The 25,862-nt window shown below is 40.0% G+C and overlaps 1 protein-coding gene across 1 annotated transcript; it reads right to left on the bottom strand.

Moving 5' to 3' along the window:
• Positions 1-14,102: 14,102 nt before the first annotated feature.
• On the bottom strand, positions 14,103-23,951 carry LOC122663980 (glycine-rich protein 5-like). Its single transcript, XM_043859649.1, has 6 exons — positions 23,948-23,951; positions 14,795-14,926; positions 14,612-14,746; positions 14,467-14,484; positions 14,320-14,388; positions 14,103-14,270 (listed from the first exon to the last, which is right to left on the bottom strand). The coding sequence occupies exons 2-6, from the start codon at positions 14,916-14,918 to the stop codon at positions 14,110-14,112; spliced, it is 507 nt and encodes a 168-aa protein (XP_043715584.1). The 5' UTR covers positions 14,919-14,926; positions 23,948-23,951; the 3' UTR covers positions 14,103-14,109.
• Positions 23,952-25,862: the final 1,911 nt, after the last annotated feature.

Here is a 25,862-nt window from a genome sequence, read left to right as displayed (position 1 = left end):
TTTCCGCTCCTATGTAAGGAATTGGAGGTGATAATGAAAGTGGGAAGAAGAGTAAGAGCGCACAACACTCTCCTAAAATAAAGGAGATTTATATGAACAAGAATTGGTTCATACTTTCTTCTATCGTTTTGTGATATGCTAGTGACTTAAAATAGGGACTTGAAGTAAACACTCTTCCCACCCCTCCAATAGAGAAACAAAAAAAAAATCTAAAACAAGGATTTTGTAACCCACGGAATGGAGATTAGGGTCATATCTTTTAGTTGATTTTCTTGTTTACAATGAAAACCCCCACACAATAGAGGATTTGGTTCATCTTTTAGTTGTTTTCATTGTTCACAATGTAGCAATATTTTTTCGAAAAAAAAAAATCTCTATTCGATGCAATTAGATATCCAGACAGGGATTATTCGGATCCGACAAATCTGATTCATATTCGCATCCATATTGATTTAGAGGCACTCGTATCCAGACAGGAATATCCAGATCCGATCACATCCAATTCGTATTCGATCCATTTAGAGGTATTTGTATCCGGACCGACTAAATTGAGCCGAACCAATCGAAACCGATATGAGCATATCGGATCATGTTTCGGTTTGGGGGTTTGTGACTCTGAAACCGAGCCGGACCACTAGATTACCGTATGTGCCTAAGCCTTCTTCCCACTTTCCCGTTTCTTTGCACTTAGTCCAGTAGTCAAATATGAGATAAATTTATTTATTTTTCCATAATGAAACAGACATTAAAAATAAAAGAAAAAGAAGTGAGATAAAATCCTAAGAAACTCCTTTATTTTAGGAGAAAATTATGCTATGGAGATAAATTCAGGAGCGTGTTGTGCGTCCTTACCCTTCTTCCCACTTTCCCTTCTTTGTTTTTATTTTGTTTCTTTTACATAATGGAACGGTTGGGACTTAGGAGAATTGATGTCGGGGGAATTTTTGGAAGATCAGTTTTATTTTTTCTTGGGACTCATAAGCAATAACTACTTTAGGGGATTAAGTAAATCTTTTCAGATTTGAAACTTGTGAATGTAAAACATATACATTTGTATATATTATTTATTATATATAAATTAGTATATATTAGGGTAAATTACACGACACCCCCTAAAAATTGAATGATATTCAACTCACCTCGTCCCCCTCTACAATAACAGTGTTAACTTAAATCAAACCAAAAAGTAAAATGACATATTTACCCTTTTGATTTAAACAAATAAAACAAATGAAGTGAAGACAGATAAGTTTATAGAGAAAAGTAAGAAAACTAAAAACTAGGGACCTTGAAGAAAGACTCTACTATAGTGTAGTGAGAGAGGTGATGCAGTAGGGAAGTAGCAGAGCAAGGACGGAAGCACAACCTTCGATTGTCGAAACCCTTTTTCACAGAAGAAACCCTAACCCTAAATGCCATATTTGCAGGGACCCTAACAGCTAGATTAACAGACCCATTAGATATTGGCTTGTTCTGGGCCACGTTTTTGGCACACACAGAGTGTTCACATGGAGCCCTGAAGATCCATGCAGAGACATAATCCAATATTCATTTTCTTTTATTCCAGTTTTGCTAGAAAATAGATTCATAGGGCTTAATTTTCTTAGAAGGAACCATGATCCAATTATGTCTCTAAATGGACTGAAATTTCATTTCAATCCAAACAATTCTGCAGATGAAATCTCTGGGCGATGGCACTGGGTGATGCACCCAGAGTGGGAAAATGCGATTTTTCATCTGCAGATGTGTGGGGACCACCCCTATTGGCCATGAACACCCCCCATAGGTTGAAGGGAGTCTGAGGGACCACCTCATACTCTTGGATCACTATGGACTCCACCAAAGAGCCTGGAATGACTGAGAATCAGTCTAAAAACACATTCTTGGAATGGGCCTAAGCTGCCAAACAGACCTTAGTGGAGGGGTGGTCTATAAATAGAGACCTCAGCCTCATTTTAGAGCCCTTACACTACTCAAACCGTGGAGGAGAGGAAAAGAGAGAAAAAAAAGAAGGAAAGGAGAGAGAAAGGAAGAAGAAGGGAAGGAGAAGAAGAGGAAGGAAGGAGGGAGTGCATACCTTGCACCCAAACTCGGTTCCAGTAGCATACTCAGACCAAAAACTCAGGTATAATCCTTACCCTAATAGGAGGTTGCTGCTGTTCTCTGTTTCCTCTTTTGAATCTATGTTTTATGGAGGCAGATCTGGCCAAGGAAAGCCTAGAACAGCTGGGGGCTGCCTTGTGCTGCCTCAGATCTAACATGCAAACCTGTTGCATGTAAGATCTGAGCATCTTTCATGTAATAAACCTGCTGTTACTATTTTTCTTCTTAGATCTCTGTGGTTTTAATGGATTTCTGGCCACTGGCAGCCCAGAGCTGCTGGGAACTACCTAAAACTGCTCCAGATCTGCCGTGCAAGCATGGAGCATGGAAGATCTGAGATATTTGAGTAAAAGTACAGATTTGTTTTGCTGTTCTTGAAGCCGAAATCTGGTTGTGCATGGCTGCACTGCTAGATGCACTGTTATTTGACTGTTTGGAGTCCTGATTGCATGCCCTGGCTGCATGGAACCTAACCCTAGGTGGTAGCAGCTTTGGATTACTATTTTATACCTAAAACCAGCTTTGCATGCAGCCAAAACCGTGGCTTGCAGCTGAAGCTATGTTGGGTTACTATTCACTGGGCTGTCTGGGCGGCTTCTAGTAGCCAAGTGGTGGGCCCAGGTGAAAATCCACATGGACCAGTGCAAAGTATACCCCTGGGGGTCCAAGATGACCTAACATGCATGAGGAGAGGATCCATGCACTGCCCGTGGTTCAAAACCTTGGAATCTCAGCCTGATTCCGGTTTTACAATCTCTGGGTGATGGCACTGGGCGATGCAGACATCACCCAGTGAATGAAAACTTCACTGTTTTGCTGATCTGACTTGGGGGACCTCCACATATGGACTATAAATAGTGTAAGGAGGTGGAAAATAACCAAAATACCCCTCCTCACATCTGTCCATAATTATGTATACCTTGGGTACCCAAGTGGGCCCCGTAGGGCTTGGAAACCTTGTCTGTGTTGGTCCTGCAACACTGCTAACCTAGGGACTGTGTTGTAAGGATATGTGACCTAGAACCATGTACTACAGTGATAAAATACGATATTGACCCTAAGCCACATTCTCCGAATGATGCACCGGGACATGGGCCTAAAGCCCAGTGCAAGGCCCAGAGAATTCAAAGTGATCTCGGACTGAGCACCGAGTTAGACCTAGGAGCCTAGACTAACACTGGGTTATCCAAAACAGTTTTGAATAATTAAAATAACATATTTCTGATTTATTACTTTAGGATTTGTTTCCGTGCTCGAGGTGTACAGCCAGATACCGATCGGAACTGAACAAACGTCTGAACCAGTAGGATCAAACCAAGGTGAGTGGAATTACACTATGAGTGTAGGTGTAACATAACTGATGGGTCATGACAACAACAATAATATTTACTGTCTTTAATTATTTTAAATTGTTTTATATTCTCATTTGAATTCTGAATCTTATCTGATGAACATTGGAAATGTATGATAATGCTTGTATGTGAAATTGCTAGATTAGATGCTGTAGCTGACTTGGAAATGAGGCCTGTGGCAGCCCGTATTATGGGATACGGTTGACACCGCCTGACTCATATGATGCCATATAGACATGGGGCTAGAGTTTCATCACCCGTGCTACGCATCCTTGCCAACAAGGGTTAAGGTGTTGGATGCATGTGGGAGCCACAATTAATGTCAGGAGCTATATGCCGGGCTTTACGCCACAATTAATGTCAGGAGCTATATGTCGGGCTTTACGCCATAATTAATGTCAGGAGCTATATGCTGGGCTTTAAGCCACAACTAAATCATGACCTATATGCCAGGCATTAAGCCACAACTAAATCATGAGCTATATGTCGGGCGTTAAGCCACAATTAAATCATGAGTTATATGCCGGGCTTTATGCCACAATAAAATCCAAAAATAAAAAGGAAAAGAATTGAGCTAAATACCAACGGTTACCCCACAGGTTAATCACAGAGGGTTGGTCGGGCTGATCAAGGACTAGTGCGCTGGGGCTGACTGGTCCTCTCCGACAACTCAATGGGTGTATCGCGGGAAGGCGTAATCAAGCCCGCACCAGGGATACATGTATTGGGGATTGTAGTAGCACTAACCTGCCTTAGTTGTGATGTTAGGTGGCTAATAAATAAACTGAACTGCACCTCATGTAGGACTCATTTGGTTGTGCTTGCATGTGCATGCATGGTTTATATTTCATTCACGGGCTCGGTGGAGCTCACACTCTTGTATATTCTCTTTTAGTTGATTTTGCAGATACAGGTTTGCCAATGGGCGGGGAAGCTATCGATGGAATTGCAGATCTCCCTCATCTCGTTGCTTAGCTACGATTTTGTTATTATTTAAGCTTTTTTCTTTCAAGAAGTGTAATTACCAAGACAATGTACTTATTGAACATAAATGGATATGTATACGGTATAACATAGGTACTTGGGATTTTATTATTGATGATATAAATCAACTGTGGGTAGTTCGATCTTTCCTTGCACTCTGATATTCTTTTATTATCTTTTAACCTCAATGTGTGGTTTGTGACGTGTAAATACTGCTTCTAGATCCTTGGGGATTGGCGGATGTCGTAGGATATCCGGTCACTTGCCTAAATCCTCCCAGGGGGTGGTTTGGGGTGTGACATTCTCTAAGCTTCCTGATTCCCAACGTAGCCCTAATTCGCTCTTGTAAGTGATGGCTGAATCTCCAAGGCCGCCTGGTTTACTCTGTCAAGCTGCTCGACTGAGATTTCCTCATCTCAGGTTGGCTTCTTTCATGTTTCCCCAACTTCACCGATGTTGATCTCGTTGCTGCCTATGTTGACTCACCCAGGTGTTCTGGAATTTTGTTGGCCCATAAATTCTTATTGGTTCACCGATTCTGATTTCTCGCCTTGTGAGTTTGTCCCTGAAAAGAATTTGCTACAACCGGCTTCGATTGATGGAGGGCTACGAGTTGTTGCACAGGGATGACCTAATTTGCGGAAACTTGTTCTTAATATTGGCATGGAGAGTGGCTTGTCGAGTGTTATGGAGGAGTGTTCGAATTTACTGGAATTGGAGCTTCTCCTTCCTTTGGTGGCCGAGATGCTTTGCCCTTTCTGAATTAGGGTTGTTGCTTCTCTATCAAAATTTGAAGACAAAGGTTGAAGAAGAAGGTTGTGTAAAGGGGGTTTGTTGAAGAAGAAGGTTTAAGATGTGGGTTAAAGAAGAAGGTGAAGTTGTAGCTCAACCGAGCAACCAACCCAATACTTCTTCTTCTTCTCCTATGCATGGCTCGACTGGACTGGCAGAGATTGAGTTGCAGGCCATGTGAGGAAGAGAGTGGTATGAGGAAGAGGATCTATTTTGGGGTTTTTAGATTCAAGGGTAAAATAGTAACTCTACACTGGTCAATAGTAGTTTAGGGATTTAAATATATAACTTTCTGACTTCATAAGTTAACCTTATAAAACTAACGGTAGGGACTAAATTGTAATATAGGGCTCTAATACAAGGGGATGGGTGAGTATTTTCAAATAACAGGGGGTGAATTGAGTATCGTTTGATTTGCAGGGGGTGTCATGTAATTTATCCTATATATTATGATAATAGGGTATGGTACCAGTATTCAGTAATTCGGTACAGTATCGATAAGTACTATCGGTATCAACCTCCATATCGATACCGATAACGTATAGAGTACGGTACCATTTTCCCATACCGATAATTCATTATGGTACCGGTTTGGTAAATGGTTTTGGTATCAACTTGACACCCTTAGATAAAACTATCAAGTGAAAGATTTGCCACGAAACATGAGTTCATGCATTTATATAATAGTTTGATATGATGTGTGTGTGTGTGTGTGTGTGTGTGTGTGTAATAATTAGGAGTGTCAACGGGCCGGTTTCGGTTTGGGCTTTTCGGTTTCGGTGTGACTTTTATAGAAACCGAAACCAAACCATTAAGAAATGTTCAATTTTGGTGCGATTTCAGTTTCGGTGCGTTTTGGTTTCGTGTCAGTTTCGGTTTATGATAACGGGTTGATATCGGTTTGGTACCGGTTTTATATAACTAGTAAGGTCCGGTTAGTGTTAATTTTTCTTCTCTTTCTCTTTTAAGTACATAAAATATGTCAAATACAATGCATCTTTGTATCCTATGTCCTATGGCCTATGGATACAATTGGTTGGGTAATCACTAACAAAGGATATGAGATAAAGTGAGAAACTATCACAACACATTTAGGGGGCAATGGGGCATTAGGCATTTACTGATTTACTCATTTATCGGGTTAGGTCGGTTCGGTTTGGGTTCGGGCCTAACGGTTTCGGGCTACCGGTGCACCGTCGGGCTAGCCCAAACCAAACCAAACCGTTTGCCTCTCTGGATCCACAAACCGAACCCGAACCATTAAGAGTTCGGTCCGATGTGGTCCGGGCTCGTTCGGGCTAGTTCGGGCCGGTTTCATCGGTTTGGGTTGGGTATTGACACCCCTAGTAATAATCTTGTTGTAACCAAGGTTGGTGAAAAAAAATTTGTAACCTTACTTTTTTACAAGGGAGTATAACATTTTTTTTCCAATGAGGGTAGGTAAATCTTATTATTTCATATGCCTACTAAAAAATTGTTCAGTTTTTAATACTGACATAATGCAAATCATTTTCACAATATTTTGAATTTGTTTTTGGCAAGAGATCGTTGCTTGGTCATGTAGCCTTGGCACTAGCACAAGCTGTAAGGGCCAATGAGAACGCGCGTTGAGGGCATCAACACGGATGAGAATTTTTATTTTAGGAGGGGCTGGGCGGTAATTTTGCGCACTTCAGTGTCTGCGTACAGGAGCCACATGACCAAGCATTCTCCCCCCCACCCTTTTTAACTGTTATATTAAATAACTTAGAGAAATAAAACAAACGGAAATTTAAAAAAAAAAAAAAAAAAAAAAAGATTACAATTTCTTTTTAATGAGAATAATGGTACAATTTCTCACTTCACCGTACAGGTGACAATTTTTTTTGTTGGTAAATTTTGTCAATTTTGATACAACAACTCAGCCTTATCCCAACTAAATGGGGTCAACTACATGGATCCTTAAAAAGACAAAATATTGATAATAAAAGTACAAAAATGTAACACAATAACAAGGGCCTTATCCCCACTAAATGGGATCGACTACATGGATCATAGCCCTCTAATCAGGTCTATTCAAGATCATACTTGAAACAAGACCTAAGCTATGCATGTCATTCCTCACTTCTCCTATTTTAGGCTTGTCCCTAACTCTTTTAGTACATTTAATCTTAATCAAGTTACTCATCTAGTCTGGAGCATCCCAAGGCCTCTGTTGAACATGGTTATGCCACCGCAAACAATTTATCGTAGCTTATCTTGAATTGGGGCAACTCCCAAATCAGCTATAATATGGTCATTCCTTATATATCCTTTCTACTTTTGTCACACATCCATCTCAACATCATCATCTTTGCTACTCTTAGTTTGTCTATATGATGCTTCTTAATTACCCAACATTCCGCACCATAGATCATAGTCGGTCGTATGATTGTCCTATAAAAAAATTTCCCTTTTAGTTTTAAAGGAATCCATCGATCACACAACACTCTGGATGACCCTCTCCACTTCAGCCATCCTACTTTAATTCTCTATGAAATATCATCCTTTATATCACGTTCTTTACTTCTGATTGATCTCATACACCTAAAATAACCACTTTGTGGAATTTCCCTCTCATCAATTTTTACCCCTTCATTTTTCGTCTTGAAGTTACTAAAGTTACACACCATATACTCTGTCTTCGTCTTACTTATATTAAAACCTTTTGTTTCCAAGGTTGATTTCCTTAACTCTAGTTTGGCGTTAATTCCTGCTTTTGTCTCACCTACCAGAATAATATCATCTATAAAAAACATACACTAAGAAACCTCATCTTGGATGTCCCTGGTTAAATCATACATAATAAATGCAAACAAATAAGGACTTAAAGATGATCCTTGATGTAACCCGATTATAATTGGGAAACCATCACCTTGATCCCCCACAGTTCTTACACTAGTCATAACACTATCATACATATCTTTAATTATGTCCACATATTTACTTGAAACACTTCTCTTCCTTAGCACATGCCAGATTAAATCTCTGGGAACTTTATAATGCAGCCTCGCGGCGGCTATGGATCGGGAGAATCGAAATCACGTTCTCTACGTGACCAGGAGTTGATCAATCAAACAAGCAAATCAAAATTGCAACGAAAACTCCAATTGAGAGTTCCAAATACTCAACTGAGCAATTTTCATTAAACTTCATAATTTGCCTTCATTCAATCATGGAGGATTACATATATAGACTTAGAGCTGAGTATGAATAAGGAAGAAAAGAAAAGAAAGAAAAGATTCTAATCTCTAATCTTCAATCAACCAAAAATACTTCAATCAAAATCCAATCTTCAATCAGATCTTCAATCAACCCAATATACTCTCAATCAGAAATCCACTCTTCAATCCAATCTTCAATCAAATCTTCATTCAACCCAATATACTAGCTAGCTGATTGATACTTTATTTATTTAGGCATTATTTATTTAGAAACTGAGATAATCCCAAATCAGTCCAAATCCTCCCTCTTTTAGGTGCAACTTTTTTCCTTAAAATTATTGGGAAGATAAGGAATGGATGGACTATCTCTGCAGGAGCTGGCCTTGCCTGGCATGCCTCTCCTTGACCCAAACCGATCTTTGAAGAACCTTAGGGTGTGAGGTGGCAGCTTCTTTATGGTCCAACTCCAGGGTTGCATCATTCCCTCCAGGTTGAAAAAGAGTTCGTCCTCGAACTCTTGCCCCAGTCATTGGTATTCGTCGTCCACCGGGATCAAATTGGAACCAAGCAAATTCATTGTTGTAGTCTCCAATTGAATTAAACAAAATTTGCATGTCAACTTCAAATTTGACGGTGATATCAAGTGAGGTGCTCACGGCTTGAATGAATGATGTGTTCAAATATGGATTTTTGGTAACGCTCATATTTCGAACAAATTGAGATAGAGATGTGAAATTGATAAATGTCAAATACGAATCATCATACATACTGGCAATGTCGAACCATTGAAATGAGAGGGGATCATGGGTCGTGACCTCACTGTGATGTGGGTAGAAATGTTGTGCTTTCGAAATGTAATCTGGTTCAAGAGTTTCAAAACCACCGTGTTCATCGATGTACTCATCCTGGTACTCATCAAAAATTGGGGGTTTACTGAAATCAACCTGAATAATGATTCGTTCGTCTGCAACATCATCCATTGTCGTATGAATTTCACTTGTGTTGATGTCCTCCACGGGAGTTGTACGACCACCTCTATGCCTGGGCGTCATCACAACTACTCGCTCTCCACCATGTTGGTTCCCATTCCGGTGAGGCCTCCTCTACGGGACAGGTTGTGCGTCGTTGGATGAAGATGAGTCAGGATCGGTCGACTCCTCATTCGGATTCAGACGTCTTGGTTCATTTCTCAAAGCTTCATTCTCACGTTGCAGGGTAGCAATTTCTTGCTGTAGGCCCAAGTTTTCTTCCCTTGCATTGATATCCTCGACGGGCGCCAGTACAGTCTTCTGCTCTAGCAATCCTAGGCTCTGATAACCAAATAATGCAGCCTCATTGGAACTTACGGATCGGGAGAATCGAAATCATGTTCCCTACGTGACCGGGAGTTGATCAATCAAATGAGAAAATCAAAATTGCAACGGAAACTCCAATTGAGAGTTCCAAATACTCAACTGAGCAATTTTCATTAAACTTCATAATCTTCCTTCATTCAATCATGGAGGATTACATATATAGACTTAGAGTTGAGTATGAATAAGGAAGAAAATAAAAGAAATAAAAGATTTCAATCTCTAAGCTTCAATCAGCCAAAAATACTTCAATCAGAATCCAATCTTCAATCAAATCTTCAATCAACCCAATATACTCTCAATCAGAAATCCACTCTTCAGTCCAATCTTCAATCAAATCTCCATTCAACCCAATATACTAACTAGTTGATTGATCTTTTATTTATTTAGGCATTATTTATTTAGAAACTGAGATAATCCCAAATCAGTCCAAATCTTCCCTCTTTTAGGTGCAACTTCTTTCCTTAAAATTATTGGGAAGATAAGGAATGGATGGACTATCCCTGCAGGGGTTGGCCTTGCTTGGCATGCCTCTCCTTGAGCCGAACCGATCTTCGAAGAACCTTAGGGTGTGAGGTGCCAGCTTCTTCATGGTCCAGGTCCAGGGCTGCATCACTTTGTCATAAGCTTTTTCTAGGTCAATAAAGACAATATGGACATCCTTATTGTTCTTTCTAAATCTTTCCATGAGTCTCCTAAGTTGGTGGATAGGTTCTGTTGTGGAACTTCCTGGCACAAGACCAAATTGGTTCTCCGAGATATTAGTTTCTTTTCTCAGGCGTGTTTTAATAACCCTCTCCCATAATTTCATAGTGTAATTCATTGGTTTTACGTTTTTATAGTTATTGCAACTTTGGAATCACCTTTATTTTTGTAAATTGGGACATAAATGCTTCTATTGGGATCCCATCCAGGCCTGGAGCCTTGGCGAGTTTCATCTTTCTTAGGACTTCTTTTACTTCAGAAACCTTAAGTTTACGTATATACTTACGATCGGTGGTGTCTTGATGCGTAATGTCTTCTTCCTAACCACTATAACTCGGAATGTCTTCATGAAGTAGGTTGTGGAAATAACCTTTCCATCTCTCTTTGATGTCCTCATCCTTTATTAGGATTCTACCATTTTCACCTTTAATACATCTAACATGGCCAAAATCTCTACACATCCTTTCCCTCATTCTAGTTATCTTAAAAATAGCTTTTTCCATTTCCTTTGTGTTCAAACTGTTATAGAAATCTTCATATTTCTTTGCCCTTCCTTTTCCCAATATTTTTTTAGCTTCATTCCTGACAGATTTATACCTTTTTAGATGTTCTATATCCTTAGCCCTTTGCCATAACTTAAAACTAGCTTTCCTAGTCTTAATGGCTTCTTGTACAATTGAATCTCATCATCCTACCACCAGTCTCCCTAGGGGAATAACATTTTCCTTTGCGATTCCCCTACGACCTATTGCAGCATTCTTTATACAAGTAGGTATCTTGTTCCACATCATGATAGTGTCTCCCTCAAAGTCCCAATTTCCATGTTTGACCGTTTTGTTAGTAAATGACTTCAAGGGATGATCTCCTTTTAAGGTCCACCACCTTATCTTAGGGTAAATAGACTCTCTTATCTTACAATCCTGCATAATGAGACACATATCCATGACAATGGTTGAGCTCTCCCCTAGTATAACCTTTCAATCCTTGCAAAACAATCTATTAGAATTTCTAACTACGAAGAAAGTCTATTTGACTATTATGATGTCCACCTTATCTTTGGTCACATTTTGATCCAAAACCAAAAAACTATTGTAGATGCTTTAAACTGTATGTGAGAAGAACAAGCTCCATTGCGCCCACACCCCCATGCCATCTAACTATCAACCACTTGATCAGAATCAGATAGATGGCCTTTGGCTCGAAAACATATTTTTTAACGGTTGACCTGGAGGAGAAGAATGGTATAATTGTCACTACTCTGGATGTACGTGTCAATCACTCATGTGTGACCATCGTCTTCATTTGTCTTTTTATCTTTTTGCTGGAAACATATAATTATATATTATAAACAGAAGCAGATAAACTGCGTACAAAGCAGAAACAAGGAAGTCCACTATAGTCAAAAGTTAATAAAGGTGAAAGGAAAGGGGGAGGAGAGGTGGAATTTTTCTCCTCTCAACTTGGAGATTTGTATGTTCCTTGGCAGTACCCCCTTAAAATCATGATATGTGATATTTTTTAATCCAATAATCATGAGAGTATCCAATAGTAACCCAACCATAACCTAACCCATTCTCTCTCATGTCACTCCTCCCCATCCCTCCATCTTAATTAATGAGCTCTCTAGAAGTTAAACCCTGCAACTCGTTTTTGCTTAAAACGTTGATTCCATAATCTTTTTGCAAAATGGAAGGCATTAAATGACTTAGTTGAATTTTCCATCTTAATTTAATGAGCTTTCTAGAAGTTAAACCCTGTAGCTCGTTTTTTGGTTAAAACGTTGATTCCAGAATCTTTTTTATGCTTGGATTGGCATCTAACGGCCATATGCAAGTCGGATGAAACACAATAAATGGCGTGGAGTTAATGCTCACGTTAGGCTATTTACTGGTAGGGTACACTGAGTCTCATATGGGTGTGATTCACGGAGAAAGGCCCATGTACAGGGCATAGTTGGATTGGATTCCATTATCTCCATTTTGGTTGGTTGTTAATTTAAAGAAGATGGAATATTCTTATCAATGCAAAAAGCAAAGCTGTATTTGCTCACGGTTGGTCATGAGTGATCTTCATAATTATAGATTGTGCCATTGGTTTCTTGTTTTAGAGCATCTAATTTTGGAAAGCCGTATCTTACTCGTTCGGACTCCGTTTTGCAATTCACAAAGTACTGTTTGCTTAGAGAAACGAGTAGATCACGTCTGAAGGAATAAAAAGTTAGAAAATATAGAAAAGCTTTTGTGCACGAAAGAGGAAGAAGGGACTGTTTTCTCAATTTTCGCACACATGGGAAAGCATGCAACGTTCTGAAATCATTCCAGAGGTGCTGTTGGTTGCTGGATTACTTTGCAAGAGGTCATCCTTGATTGTAAATCCTTATCTTGAATGTTCTAGGTATTTTATGTGTTGAAAACCTAGATTGAATTGAAAATCAATATTTTATCATTGTAATGGGGGGATTCACTCTTTTTTATGATTGTTATTAAATTGTAAGTTCATTCAAGTGGGTGCTTGTCCGAAGAGGGGTAGTTGTCCTCGTTTGTGTTGTGCACAAACCGAAGCAGGGATAGGAGTTTCTAAATCATTGTAGCGACCTGAGTTGAGTATTGAGAAAAATACGAAACCCTAATAGGGTATTCCTCCATGGATGTAAGCATCTTGGTCGAACCACGTAATTTTTTGTCCTGTGAATGCTTTACATTTCCTTGCATATAGAAGTGTGTGGCTTGCAAAGTGGTTGTGAATTGTCTGATAGACTTGGCCACATCTGTGGTAGGGAAGTGGACATGTATGTGTTTGTGTGTCGTCATCAACAAGAATTGACGGGTGTGATATGAAAAATTATTAAAGACACTGATTCACCTCCCCTCTCGGTGTACCTTGGAATATCAAAGAGTTTAAAATCCCCTAATATGAAGGTGCCATTTTTTTCCAGTGTTATGGACCTTGGATTGTTGTAGTTGTGTCTTGGATCAACTCCCTTCTTTATCTTTTTTTTTTAATCCTTCAACTATATGTTTCTAAATAAATAAATAAATAAAGGAGTTAGAGAGAATCTCTCCACCATTAGCAATGTGACCCTATGATTAGACTCTTGTGTCATCATTAATTCTCACTCCTTTATAAAATCACTACATCCACACCCCCTGGTAGAAATAATTCTCCGTGTATGAACTTCAAATTTCCTTTGCTATTAGTTAGGGGACTTTCTTATTTATTTATTTATTCCTTCTAATCCTAATCGAACTAGTTTTAATTATATTAACACAAAAGCAAAAGCTGTTACATATGGGATTACCGCAGAAGCAATATCTCAAGGTTGGTATCTGTAATCTAACCCCTTAAGGGTATGAATTACTAAATTTGGTTATAAAGACCAGAAAACACCAGAAATTTCAAAGACATTAACTTTTATCCGCTCTAGCGAGCACAAGAAAATGTTCTTATAAAAAATCTCTTACATCACATGCAAGACTCAAGAAGAGGGGCTTACAATATCAATACTTTTTCAGTAGCAAAACCAATACGTACACCATTGTTATCCATTTTGCTCTACCCATCATTAATTCCATGTAGATCCATTTGCTAACTCTATTATTATATATTATTAATCTCCAGTCATGTGCTTAGAATTTAATTCTAATGGCCACCACCACCAATTCCCCCACCTACTCCACCTCCAAAACCTCCACCAGCACCGGCTCCTCCTCCAAGTCCACCTCCTGCACCATCCCCACCTCCTAGTCCTCCTCCGGCACCACCTCCAGCACCTCCACCAGCACCACCACCAAGTCCACCCCCTGCACCACCCCCACCCCCAAGCACCACCTCCGGCACCACCTCCAGCACCTCCACCAGCACCACCACCAAGTCCACCCCCTGCACCAGCGCCACCCCCAAGTCCTCCTCCGGCACCACCTCCAGCACCACCACCAAGTCCACCCCCTGCACCAGCCCCACCTCCAGCACCACCCCCAAGCTCACCTCCTGCACCACCGCCACCACCAAGTCCTCCTCCTGCACCTCAGCACCATCACCACCACACCAATGCCACCTCACCAGCACCACCACCCTGCACCTCCGCCAGCACCACCACCAAGTCCTCCTCCTGCACCACCTCCAAATCCACCACCGGCACCACCCCCTGCACCAGCACCACCACCTAGACCTCCACCTCCACCTCCACCTCCACCACCACCACCACCACCACCAATGCCACCCCCAGACCCAACACCAATTCCACCACCCTTACCAAACCCTCCACCAGCACCTGCACCTGCACCACCTCCAAGACCTCCACCACCTCCAGCACCTCCGCCTCCACCACCCCCTAGACCACCACCAAAGTTGTCTTTCTCATATCGCCGCCCGTCCCCTATCCCGACAACAACTGCAACCATTATCAAAACAATGCCCAACACTCCAACATGCTTTGATAACTTTCCCATTTCGCTGTCTCTCTCTCTCTCTCAAACGTTAAGAATAGAACCCAGATAAGCTCAGTACTTGCTTTCCCTTAGGACCAGGAACATGGGCTTTTATAGCTTTCTAATAGAAAGAACATTGAGTGACACAAGGTTGAGAAGTCTCTATCTCTCTCTCTCTCATTCTTACAATAAAGAAGGACATTTCCTCGTGGCTTAGTAGTCATTCAATTCCATGTTCAAAAAGCTGCAAAACTTCTCTTAATTTTGACATTGGAACCTTCATGCAGGTGCAACCATTATTGCAATGTCCCAACTCTCAACTAACCAATTGCCTCCAGCCCCTCACTCACTCTTCCACCTTCTGCACTGTACGTCTGTACCCGGCCAAGTCATTCTACTTCCATTAAAACATCAATAAATAAGTATCTTCTTCTTTACGCGTGGAGGATGAACGAAATTCAAAGTTTCAAACACAAGTCGGTGGAATCCATCTGTAATGCACAATTAGATGGTCAGTTGTTTCCCTCCCTCAGGGCTCAGTCTTCCATTTTTTAGTGAACGCATGGCGTGTGCAGAACTTCAATTCAGATAGTCTACGGCCCAACTGCCCGTAGCGGCCTACACGGACTCTCTTTCTTGTAACCTGTATTAATTAAAAACTCTTCATAGAACGATAAATAGGGTTGTGTTCTGTTTTTTCGGTTTCGATGTGAGTTTTAGAGAAACTGAGTCCGTACAGTTAAGGACTATTCGGTTTCGGTTTGGGTTGGATTCAAGTTTGCTTCAATTTGTGTTATCAGGTTGTGTTTGCATCGGTTCGGTTTGAAAACCGGGGTATGAACTGTTTTTCAGTAGGAATTAGGCAGGATTCTTAAGGTTCGGGGTTGGGTTCAGCATTCGGTTCAGTGTTCTGTTCAACATTCGGTTCGGATTCAGATTCAGGTTCAGTTCTATCGATCAGGCACATCGATGGCACATCAATTTAGCCCGAACCGAGCCGAAACCAAATGGTACCCTTAACCATAAATCGAGTCTAATCTGATAAGGGTTCGATTCGGTTTGGATCGGGCTCAACCGAGTCGGTTTAGGGTTTGACACCCTAACATGGAATGACTGTAGAAGAGAGACCTAACGTCTAGCGCATTTGCCCCCCAAGTGGTGCTCTAGGAAATAAGGTAAGTTAGAGTTGAAACCAACACGATCAAATATCTGAATAAATGGATATGAATCTGAAGATTCTGAATAGGGTTTGGATTTGTAAGTTGTAACTATCATTTACATCTCTCTAAAAGGGTGAGGGCAGTTTCACCGATGGTAAACCAATTATATGCGTCTTATTTTTCTTGGCCGCCTGTGCTTTGGGCATGGATTTTCCTCTATGGCTGATACTTAATTGTCACGGTGGACCCTATGAGTAAACATGGATAGTTCAAGATGGTGGACCTATGATCAATGGATCTGCTGAAACTAAGAAGGAATCCACACCCCCATGGAGGATTCAGATCTATCCCCACTTGTACCCAAGTGGGTAGTAGATCTGAACCCGCTAAGAGGTGGTATTATATGGGTACAAGCTTCGTTTGACAAGTCCACTCGGAGCCCGCCTTGATCATAGGGCCTAGGCTGGATTAGGGTTTGAAATGGGATTTAAGACATGGGTTTCAAAGGATGATAAAAACTAAAATAGGCTTCGGGGTCTATTAGAACTTGATGACTTTTATGCGGACAAATAACAAAAGCCCCCTTGGTTAGTTAAGGAATGTATTGATAGGGCTTTTGCTGATCCTTCTTGGCTCAACACTTTCCCTAAAGCTATACTGGACAAATTACCTTCCCTTAGTTCAGACCATAATCCCATTTTTCTCACCACCGACCCATCACAACATTATATCAAAAAAATATTTTTATTTTCAATATGCCTGGACCCACCAACCGGACTTCTTCCAATTCTGTTCTTCCATTGGAAGGCTTTTCATCCATGGCAATCTCTAAACCAAATTGGCTTCCCTGAGTTTTTTACTGCAATCCGGGTTGACCATACATCTATACCTCCAAGATAAAACAACTCTCTAATCACATAGATTGGAGTTCCAAATGTGATTACAAAAGGCGTCCAAAGGCTATATTCACCAACTCATCGACATTGACCGACTGCAGTGGGAAAGAAAATATAAACTAAAAATGCTTCTAAAGATGTTTTCAAAAGCAATTGTTAGAGAATGAGCAAGACCCCTCTCTTTATATAGGAGAGGAAGAGATACCACTAAGGGATGTCTCCAAGAGATATGTCCCAACTTATGTCTTTTCCCATAAGGCTTATTTGTTAGCCACTCAAACAAGTCTTCCAATAGACACCCATTGGCTATTTAGGTGTCTATTAGGAAAGGATTTAACCCTCCAACAAAATCGCATTTTGAATCTTTAATCTTAAAAACAATCAAAAATCCAACACATATTGCCTCAAAAATAAAATGGATATTTGCGGCAGAGGAAGCCTTTTGGTTTGAAAAATCTCGTCATGCTTTTATCAAAGATGGTGACAGAAACATTAGATTTTATCATATGATCTCTAAGCCTAATTTGAGGAAGAGATCGATCAATTTCCTTATGGATTTTGAAGGTAATAAAATTACTAACCCTCAAGAAATGTCGATTCTTTTCTCAAACCACATGTCTCAACTTTTTATAACTTCCCATCCTTTAGATTCCAGTTTTATTGATTGTTTATTTGTAGGGCTGTAAACGGATCGAATTCGGCTCGGATAGTGCTATATCCACATCCACATCCGATTAGATATCGAACGAATTCGGACAGTGCTAAATGGATACAAACACGGATACGGATCGGATATTTTATCCGTTTACATGTAAATATAGATTTTCAGATAGCTATAGCCTATCCGTATCCTCATCCATTTAGCTTTCGGACGGATTCGGATAGTGCTAAACAGATACGGACACGGATACGAAAACGGATTTCGACTGTTCATTTACACCCCTATTTATTTGATAGATGTCTTGATGTTAATACTGCTAACTTTCTTTCTTCAACTCCTTTAGATGAAATAAAATATAAATAAATAAAAAAAGCTAATTTCTCCATTGGAGCCTTTAAAGCTCCAAGAGCTGATGGTTTTCAAGCATGCTTTTATCATAAATTCTGAGATATTCTTGCTGATGAGGTTATCAATATGGTCCATAATTTCTTTTCTTTTGTTGAATTACCCTCTGGTTGTAATCACACACTTATCAATATGATACTAAAAAAGGAAAAATGTTTGTAGTGTTTTTGATTTTAGACCTATTAGTCTTTGCAATGTTTCTTATAAGATTATAGCAAAAATTATCGCTTCTAGATTAAAGGTGTACATCCCTTCAATAATCTCTCCTTTTCAAGGAGCATTTTTACCTCGCCGTCAGATCTCTGACAACATCGTTTTGGCCCAAGAGATTATTCATTATCTCAATTTAAAAAAAGGGGGGAGGGGGGAGACTGGTTACTTGGATATCAAACTTGACATGTCAAAAGCTTATGATAGTGTTGAATGGTCTTTACTGTGTAATCTTTTAACTTATCTTGGTTTCAACTCTCATTGCATTAATTTAATCCATACCCTTATTTCATCAACTTCTTTCTCCTTTAAACTAGAAGGTTCTTCTTTTGGTTTCTTAAAACATGAATAAGGTCTAAGACAGGGGTGTCCCTTGAGCCTCTACCTGTTTCTTTTTACTTTGGAAGTTCGCTCCAGACTTTTATCTGCATATAGAGACCTAGGGGCATTTAAAGGCATTAAAATTGCTAGGGGTGCCCTGGAGGTTTCACATCTCCTTTTTGCAGATGATACTTTTGTCTTCTGTAGAGCCACTGAGGATGATCTTTTACCTATTAAATCTGTTTTATACTAGTTCTCTAACATTACAAATCAGGAAATAAATTTCTCAAAGAGTGAGATTTTTTTAGCAAAAATGTGCACATCTCTCTTAAAAGAAAATTTTGCTCCTTTCTTAAAATTCCTGAAATGTCTAGTTCTTCAATTTATCTTGGAACAAAACTATGTCACTCTCGATCCAAAGTCAAGGATCTGGACTACATGGTGAGAAAGGTACAATCCAAACTCTCTACCTGGAAATCTTGTTTTTTATCTTATACCGGTAGGAAAGTTTTAATTCATTCTATGCTAGCTGCTGTTCCATCTTATCTTATGTCTTTTTTCTTATTTCCTAAGAAGATTTGGAACATTCTTGAATCTACTTGTCTTTGTTTTTGGAATGGTGATCATGGGTTTTCCAAAAAAACTTCATTTAATAGGTTGGCATAAAATTTGTTCTCCAATTTCTTCAGGAGGGTATAGGCCTTAGAAATGACTCAACCCATAGTCAAGCTTTGATTCTCAAACTTGGATGGAGGTTGTTAGTACAGTCTAATACTACCTAGGCTCAAACCTTGAAATCAAAATACTTCCCCAAATCCTCCATTTTTGACCCAAAAGTTATGAGGAAAAGAGGATCTCGGTGCTGGAACAATATTGCAGCCCTGTTGCCCTCCTTAAAAAAAAAATTGTTTGGAAGAACATAGGATTAGGCAACAAAACCAATTGTTGGTATGACCCATGGATTCCTTCCCTTCCAAGTATATACTTGCATTCCTTCCTAAATAATATACCACTTTTTCCTTGGTGAATGATCTGACTAATAATAATAATTGGAATTTAGATTTGCTCTTTCAAATTTTCCCATCTGATATTTGCAATAGAATTTTGAGAATCCAAATTTCAGATACGGATGATCTTTGGAGGTGCAATCTAACTAATTATGGTTTATTCTCCACTCAACAGGCTGCAAAGTTCATTTCCAATTCTCAATTTACCACCACTCACTCTAATTGGTGGAGATTTTTTTGGAAATCTAATATTCATCCAAAGCTTAAAATGTTCTTTTGGCATTTTGTACATGCAGGATTACCCGTCAAACTAGGGCTGCAACAGGACCGGGTTGGGCTGGACTTTTTAAAACCCTAACCCAACCCTGAATCCTCATTGTTTAGCCAAACCCGCCCTAACCCTGACTTAAGGCCTAAAATCCTCAACCCTAACCCTGACCCTTACCGGCTCAGCCCAGCCCAAGCCCGCCCTGATTGGCCCTGATTGGCCTTGCCTCTGTTTCAAGCTAAGATCGTTATCAATCCAAAGAACTCAATTTTTTTTTTCTTAATATTAGTATCTGATATTAATCAGAAAGGGAAAATCATGTTTGATTCAAGTATTCAATAGTTTTTCTATTTTTCTGTTTATAGATTTTGAACTATATTCCCAACTTTAAAGCCCTAACCTACCTCTTAAATGTGCAGGGAATGGACACTCAGTGATGGTTAAGTTGAAAGGGCAGGTGGTTTTCAAGGAGTCTGGATCATCTTCACATATGTGGAGAATAAACACTCTCCACATATGGGGGTTATTCAACATGTGTTCCTTTAACAACCTATTACCCATTGAACCCATCTCCTCCCTCTTTCTCTCGCTTAACAATTTTGTTTTCTTTTATTATTCTTTCTTCTCCATCAAACACCATCGTCCCACCACCTGCAACCGCCCAACCCATCCTCTACTCTGAAACCCCACTCCCATCCCCACATCATCGTCTGCAACTCCTGTCCTCATCCCTCTACTCATTCTGGTGCCCCCACCCCTGATCTCCCTTCGCAACCCCTATCTGCTCCAGCCCAACCTCTTCCCTATGATTCCCTAACCCAACTTCAACACTAAGTACAACAAATGTAGTCCATGGTGGGGATATTTCCTCTCTCCGGCCTAAGCAATAAACATATTTTTTTCTCTTTTTGATCGACAACTTCAATAGTACCTACATTTGCCTTGAGCTCCATTAGATAGTATTCCAATTTTGAATTCTCTGGGATTCTAAACAATGACTACATTTAAAAACATGAATACATTAAAAAACAGGAAATGAAGAGTAAAAGGCTATTCTAGTGGGCTGGTTGTTAAATTTAGGACTGCAAACATAAACAATGGAAGAAAATAAAGGAAGAAAGAAGAACACAAGTTTTATGTGGTTCAGGCCATAAGCCCTACATCCACGGATCCAAGGCCTACACAGCCATATTTTTCACTATTGATTGAATGATTTTTACATCAATTGGCACCCATATATATAGAGGGTGAATGCACAATTACAGGAGATAAGTATGGTAGGATATTTTAGGGCATCACCAACAATCTTGCTAACCAAGTCATGAGACATATTTGGTAGAATATCTTAGATATGGGAGATAATTAAGGAAGCCTTATCACTAGTGAATCTTGGTGGCCCGGTCCACCCTTGTCTTCAATATGGACGCTAACATCCCCCTGCAAGCGAAACTGGGGATCGTCCTCAGTGAGCTTGACACGGAAAACTTCAAAACGTGAAACAACAACATGCTTGGTGCGGTGGTGATAGTTTTACATTGAACCAGCGTTGCACACAGCTGGTGAGGAACATCAGTATTGCAAAGAACCAGTGTGTTTGGAGACCATGATGAAGCCCTCAACCTGAGGCACGCCCCAATAAGGGTCCTCAACTCAGGGCACGACTCAAGGACGACAAAAACATAAAGAAAGAGAAGGATAACATGAATAAGGTTTCGTTTAGTGGCCCACATAGGAACCAAAGAGAAGAAGATGTGTTTAGGAGTGCTACAGTAGCACATCAATGAGTCAAGAATGTGGGTATGCGTGAGATGGGAAAAGAAAATTTTTTTTTAAAAAAAAAAAAAAATTAAAGAAAGTCGGTTGCCAACTGGGTTTTGGTAGCCGAGAGAGAGAAATTTTAGGGAAGCTGGAGGGATTATAATTTTGGAAGAGGTAGAAACCAAAAGCGTGGGAAACACGAGGATGGGGATAAAGAAAGAAATAAAAGAGAGAAAGGATATATTAATGAAAGGAAGACAAAAACTGGTGAAAGAAGGAAGAAGAGGCAGTGGCGGAGAAGGAGGGATTACAACATCGGTTATGGCTTGTTTCAAGGGAAGTTTCAGTGGGAGATGGATCAATGAACCGTTAATGGGTAATATATAAGAATCGGTAGAACGTGGATGATAGAATGATAGAAGATAGTGGAATTATGAGGTGGCCATGGTTATGGAAGAGGACAATGGGGTTGCAAGCCTTGGGAATCAGCTACTCAGCAGCAAGTAGAAGACAAAGATCAAAGAGGTAGTTGGGCAGATGGTCGACGCCTCCGAAATGCAGGAAAAAAACTTGAATAGAAAGAAAAAAAAGGAGAGATGAGAGGCGTACGACCAAAACCTTAGAGAAGCCATTAGAGAAGAAGAAGTTAAAAAAGGAATGAGAGGTTGAAGGACCGAACCTGGCTCTGATACCAAGTTAAATTTAGGACTGCAAACATAAACAATGGAAGAAAGCAAAGGAAGAAAGAAGAACACAAGTTTTACGTGGTTCAAGCCATAAGCCCTATGTCCACGGATCCAAGGCCTACACAACCATATTTTTCACTATTGATTGAATGATTTTTATATCAATTGACACCCATATATATAGAGGGTGAATTCACAATTATAGGAGATAAGTATGGTAGGATATTTTAGGGTATCACCAACAATCTTGGTGACCATGTCATAACACATATTTGGTAGAATATCTTAGATATAGGAGATAATTATGGAAGCCTTATCACCAGTGAATCTTGGTGGCCCTGTCATAGACCGATCCACCCTTATCTTCAATATACACATTAATACTAGTCTCTGCAATTGTTCAAATCTAGAGGCATGGCCTCTACAATAGTTCTCCGTGGTTGAGAACTGAGGAAGGAGAAGAAGAAGCATAAGAGGAGATCAAATAACTGGCTACAAATCGAGATGACAAATCTCATTAGGCTGCTATCCGAGATTGAACCAAGGTTTGGGAGGAGGATCTGAAAATTTGAGTTGTGGGATTAAATTTTAGAAGCTTTGAAAAGGGGAACAATTTGCAAAGACTCATAAGAGTGCAGAAATTAATGGAAGTAATGTTTCAAGCAAGAAGAGAGAGAGAGAGAGATGTAGCAAGGTTTCAAGTTGTGAATTTTGCAACTAATCTGACGATGACAACTCAATGACAACTAGATAAACGCACTTAGGCCGAGGTTTCGGTTCAATCATCATTTCCGCCATGCATCAGCAGAGGGAGGTAAGTGTTATTGATAAAGCCTGATTTCACTCCAGAATGTGCGGTTGAGATCTTCGGAGGGCCATTTCGGCCTCAAAACGATCTCGGATTGCCGAAGAATGTGCAATTGAGATCTTCAGAATGTGAGTTGTGTTGGGTTTGTCGAGACCTTCGAAACGGTATATTTTGGGGTATATGTTATGTTTTGGTCTGACCCTATCCGGTTTGGCAATTTTTGGGTCCAAGGGCATTTCTGTATTTTCTCGGGTTAGGGCTTCTCTATATAATGTTCTTATCTCTAAGAGGGCTGTAAGAGAGATTTTGTAACATTTCCAAAGAATAGTAAAATTCGTTCTATTGCTTGGCCATGGATGTAGCTTCCATCTTGGGGGTGAACCACGTAAATCCTGTGTGCTCTTGTTCTTCTCTGTTTTTCGTATTTCTTTTGCAAATTGCCAATTCTGGGCGTTGTTTTCTTAACTATAAGAGGCAGCAAGAGCTCGCCATTGTCAAAGAAGCTGGAGGTTCAACGATCCTGTTGTGAAGAGGAAGTAACGAATAACCAAATACAAAGTCTACGCCATCGAAAGGGAAGGTCAAGACGTCTTTCAGAAGAGGCATTCGTTAGATTTCCGATGAAACAAAGTTTTCCGATGTAGCAGCAGCTGTTGGGTTTCGGATGGATGACATCGGTGGAGGAAGAAGATGTGGGTCCCATCAATTAATTATGTTTAAAAAAACCAATAACAATGGTATCTTTGAGAAGAAGGTTGTGGAGAGTATAGTTTTTCAATTTGAGCCCTTAGAGAACCATTTAATTACAAACCTAATGTCCAAAAAGGAGAGTATAAATATCCTATGACAAATTCCTATTCGCATGCAAACCAAATGTGAACCGAAATTAAACACATTACAGATCAGGATTGCAAACTGTTATTCAAAACCTGTACTACAAACAACATGTAAACCGAATAACGAAAATCGAATAAAAACAGATAAAACCAGACCAAATGCAAACTGATTTTTATTTTAGCTAATTCCTATTCGGTTCGATTTTCATTTGCACCTTGCCAAAATGTAAACCGAACCAGAACTGGACCGAATAATTGGAACTTAACTGATTGACACCCTTAGCTAGCGCTCCCACGTGTCTCTCTCCTCCCCACTATGAAATGACATTTCTGCCCCCCATTGGAGGAGGAGAGAGATAGACCTAGGGTCGCTGGTGTAGTCCATGCTCCCGTACAAAAACCCCTCCCCATATATTATACACCCCCACTCTAGATGAATTGGCATTTTTTTAGTTAATTACACAAGGCTTTGATTACTTACCATCCACAATATTTACTATCCTTTCCCCACTCCCCTTTAATCCACATAGTCAATTAGTCAATTATATTAGGGTTTTTTTTTTTTTTTATGGGAATTGGAGAGCTTTAATAGGGATAGGCCCCAAGGTGGTTTGAACTCATGACCTCTTATTTGAGGAGTTGGTCTTTTACCAACTGAGCTGACCCCTTGGGATAATTTCATTAGGTTTTACTCAAACCAAAGAGGTGGGGTGGGATGGGCAGCTATCTTTACTTGTGAGTTGTGACTTTGATTTTGCCGAGTACGCACAGGAATTCGAGGCAAGAACTATATTCAGTGGATTGTAATTTGTAGAGAGGAAAAGAACTAGGTGCTACAGTTATCGACGTCTGGAGTGACTATAAAAACCGCATTTCGGTGTCAGCATTAATGGGTCTTTAGACCTCGTTAGACTGAGCCCAAAAACATAAAAAAAAGAAAAATCCAAATGTCATTTCTGTACCATTCCCATTTCCATTCAATTCCTACGTGGCACCCGCATAGGCGGGTACCCATTAAACACACTTCGTCATTCCATACTTTTCATGAAGCAAAGTTGGGGAATGAAATTTTCCCCCTTTAAAAAGAAACTTTCCCAAGGTCCTAAAATGTTACTATGTACAAACACCCCCCTTTTTTTTGTGTTTTTGTTGTTGAAACTGTTGGATTAGTTCTAATATATACCTTTCAATTAAAGCATGATCGCCATCAGTTCTTGCAATACAAGCGCTGTGTCGCTGTATCGATTCTGTGTTAATGGAATGCTACGGATTTTCACTGCATGATCCAGCTGCATGAATAATTAACAGTGATCATTAAAATTGAATGGTCGAGATTGACAATACAGGGATGCCAATCTATATCACCTACTATGTATGCCACAAACTAAACTGTGAAAATCAGAATCTCTGATCCTAACCCCATGGAATTACTTTCTTATGTCCTAACTAAAGGTCCACCATTGTCCACCTTGTATTAGAGCCCATGGGTTAATTACTTCTCTAACTATTTTATATTGGTTAGGGTTGGGCTGGGCCGTGATAAACCCACATGGAGCATATTTAGAGTCCAAAAAGCCCAACAAGTAAAATATGCCGACCCATTAGCCTCAAATCTAGGGGTGTCAATTCGGTTCAACCACCAAAAAGTCCAATGGAAAACTGATAGGGTAAATCAGAATTTGGTTGACCCAATTTCTTATTGGTTTGGTTTCAATTTTGAGTCAAGAAAATCTTAAATATCAGTCTGTTGCGTCAAGAAATCGTCGAGCGGTCCTGCGAGTGCCGTCACCTGCAAGTGGACCAAGGGGTCAACAGAGAGAACCGGTGTGATTCCGGCCTGGGGCTTTCCGATGCCAAAGTTAGATCTCCTGACGCAAATAGATGAATAGTGATTATTCAATATGAGATTAGATGTCCCCTGATGGGGTTGTGTACCTTGCCTTTTATAG

Source organism: Telopea speciosissima, chromosome 6 (genome assembly GCF_018873765.1).
Source record: "Telopea speciosissima isolate NSW1024214 ecotype Mountain lineage chromosome 6, Tspe_v1, whole genome shotgun sequence".
NCBI lineage: Eukaryota > Viridiplantae > Streptophyta > Magnoliopsida > Proteales > Proteaceae > Telopea > Telopea speciosissima.
Note: the sequence above shows the minus strand (reverse complement) of the source record. Positions and strands in the feature narration are given on the sequence as shown.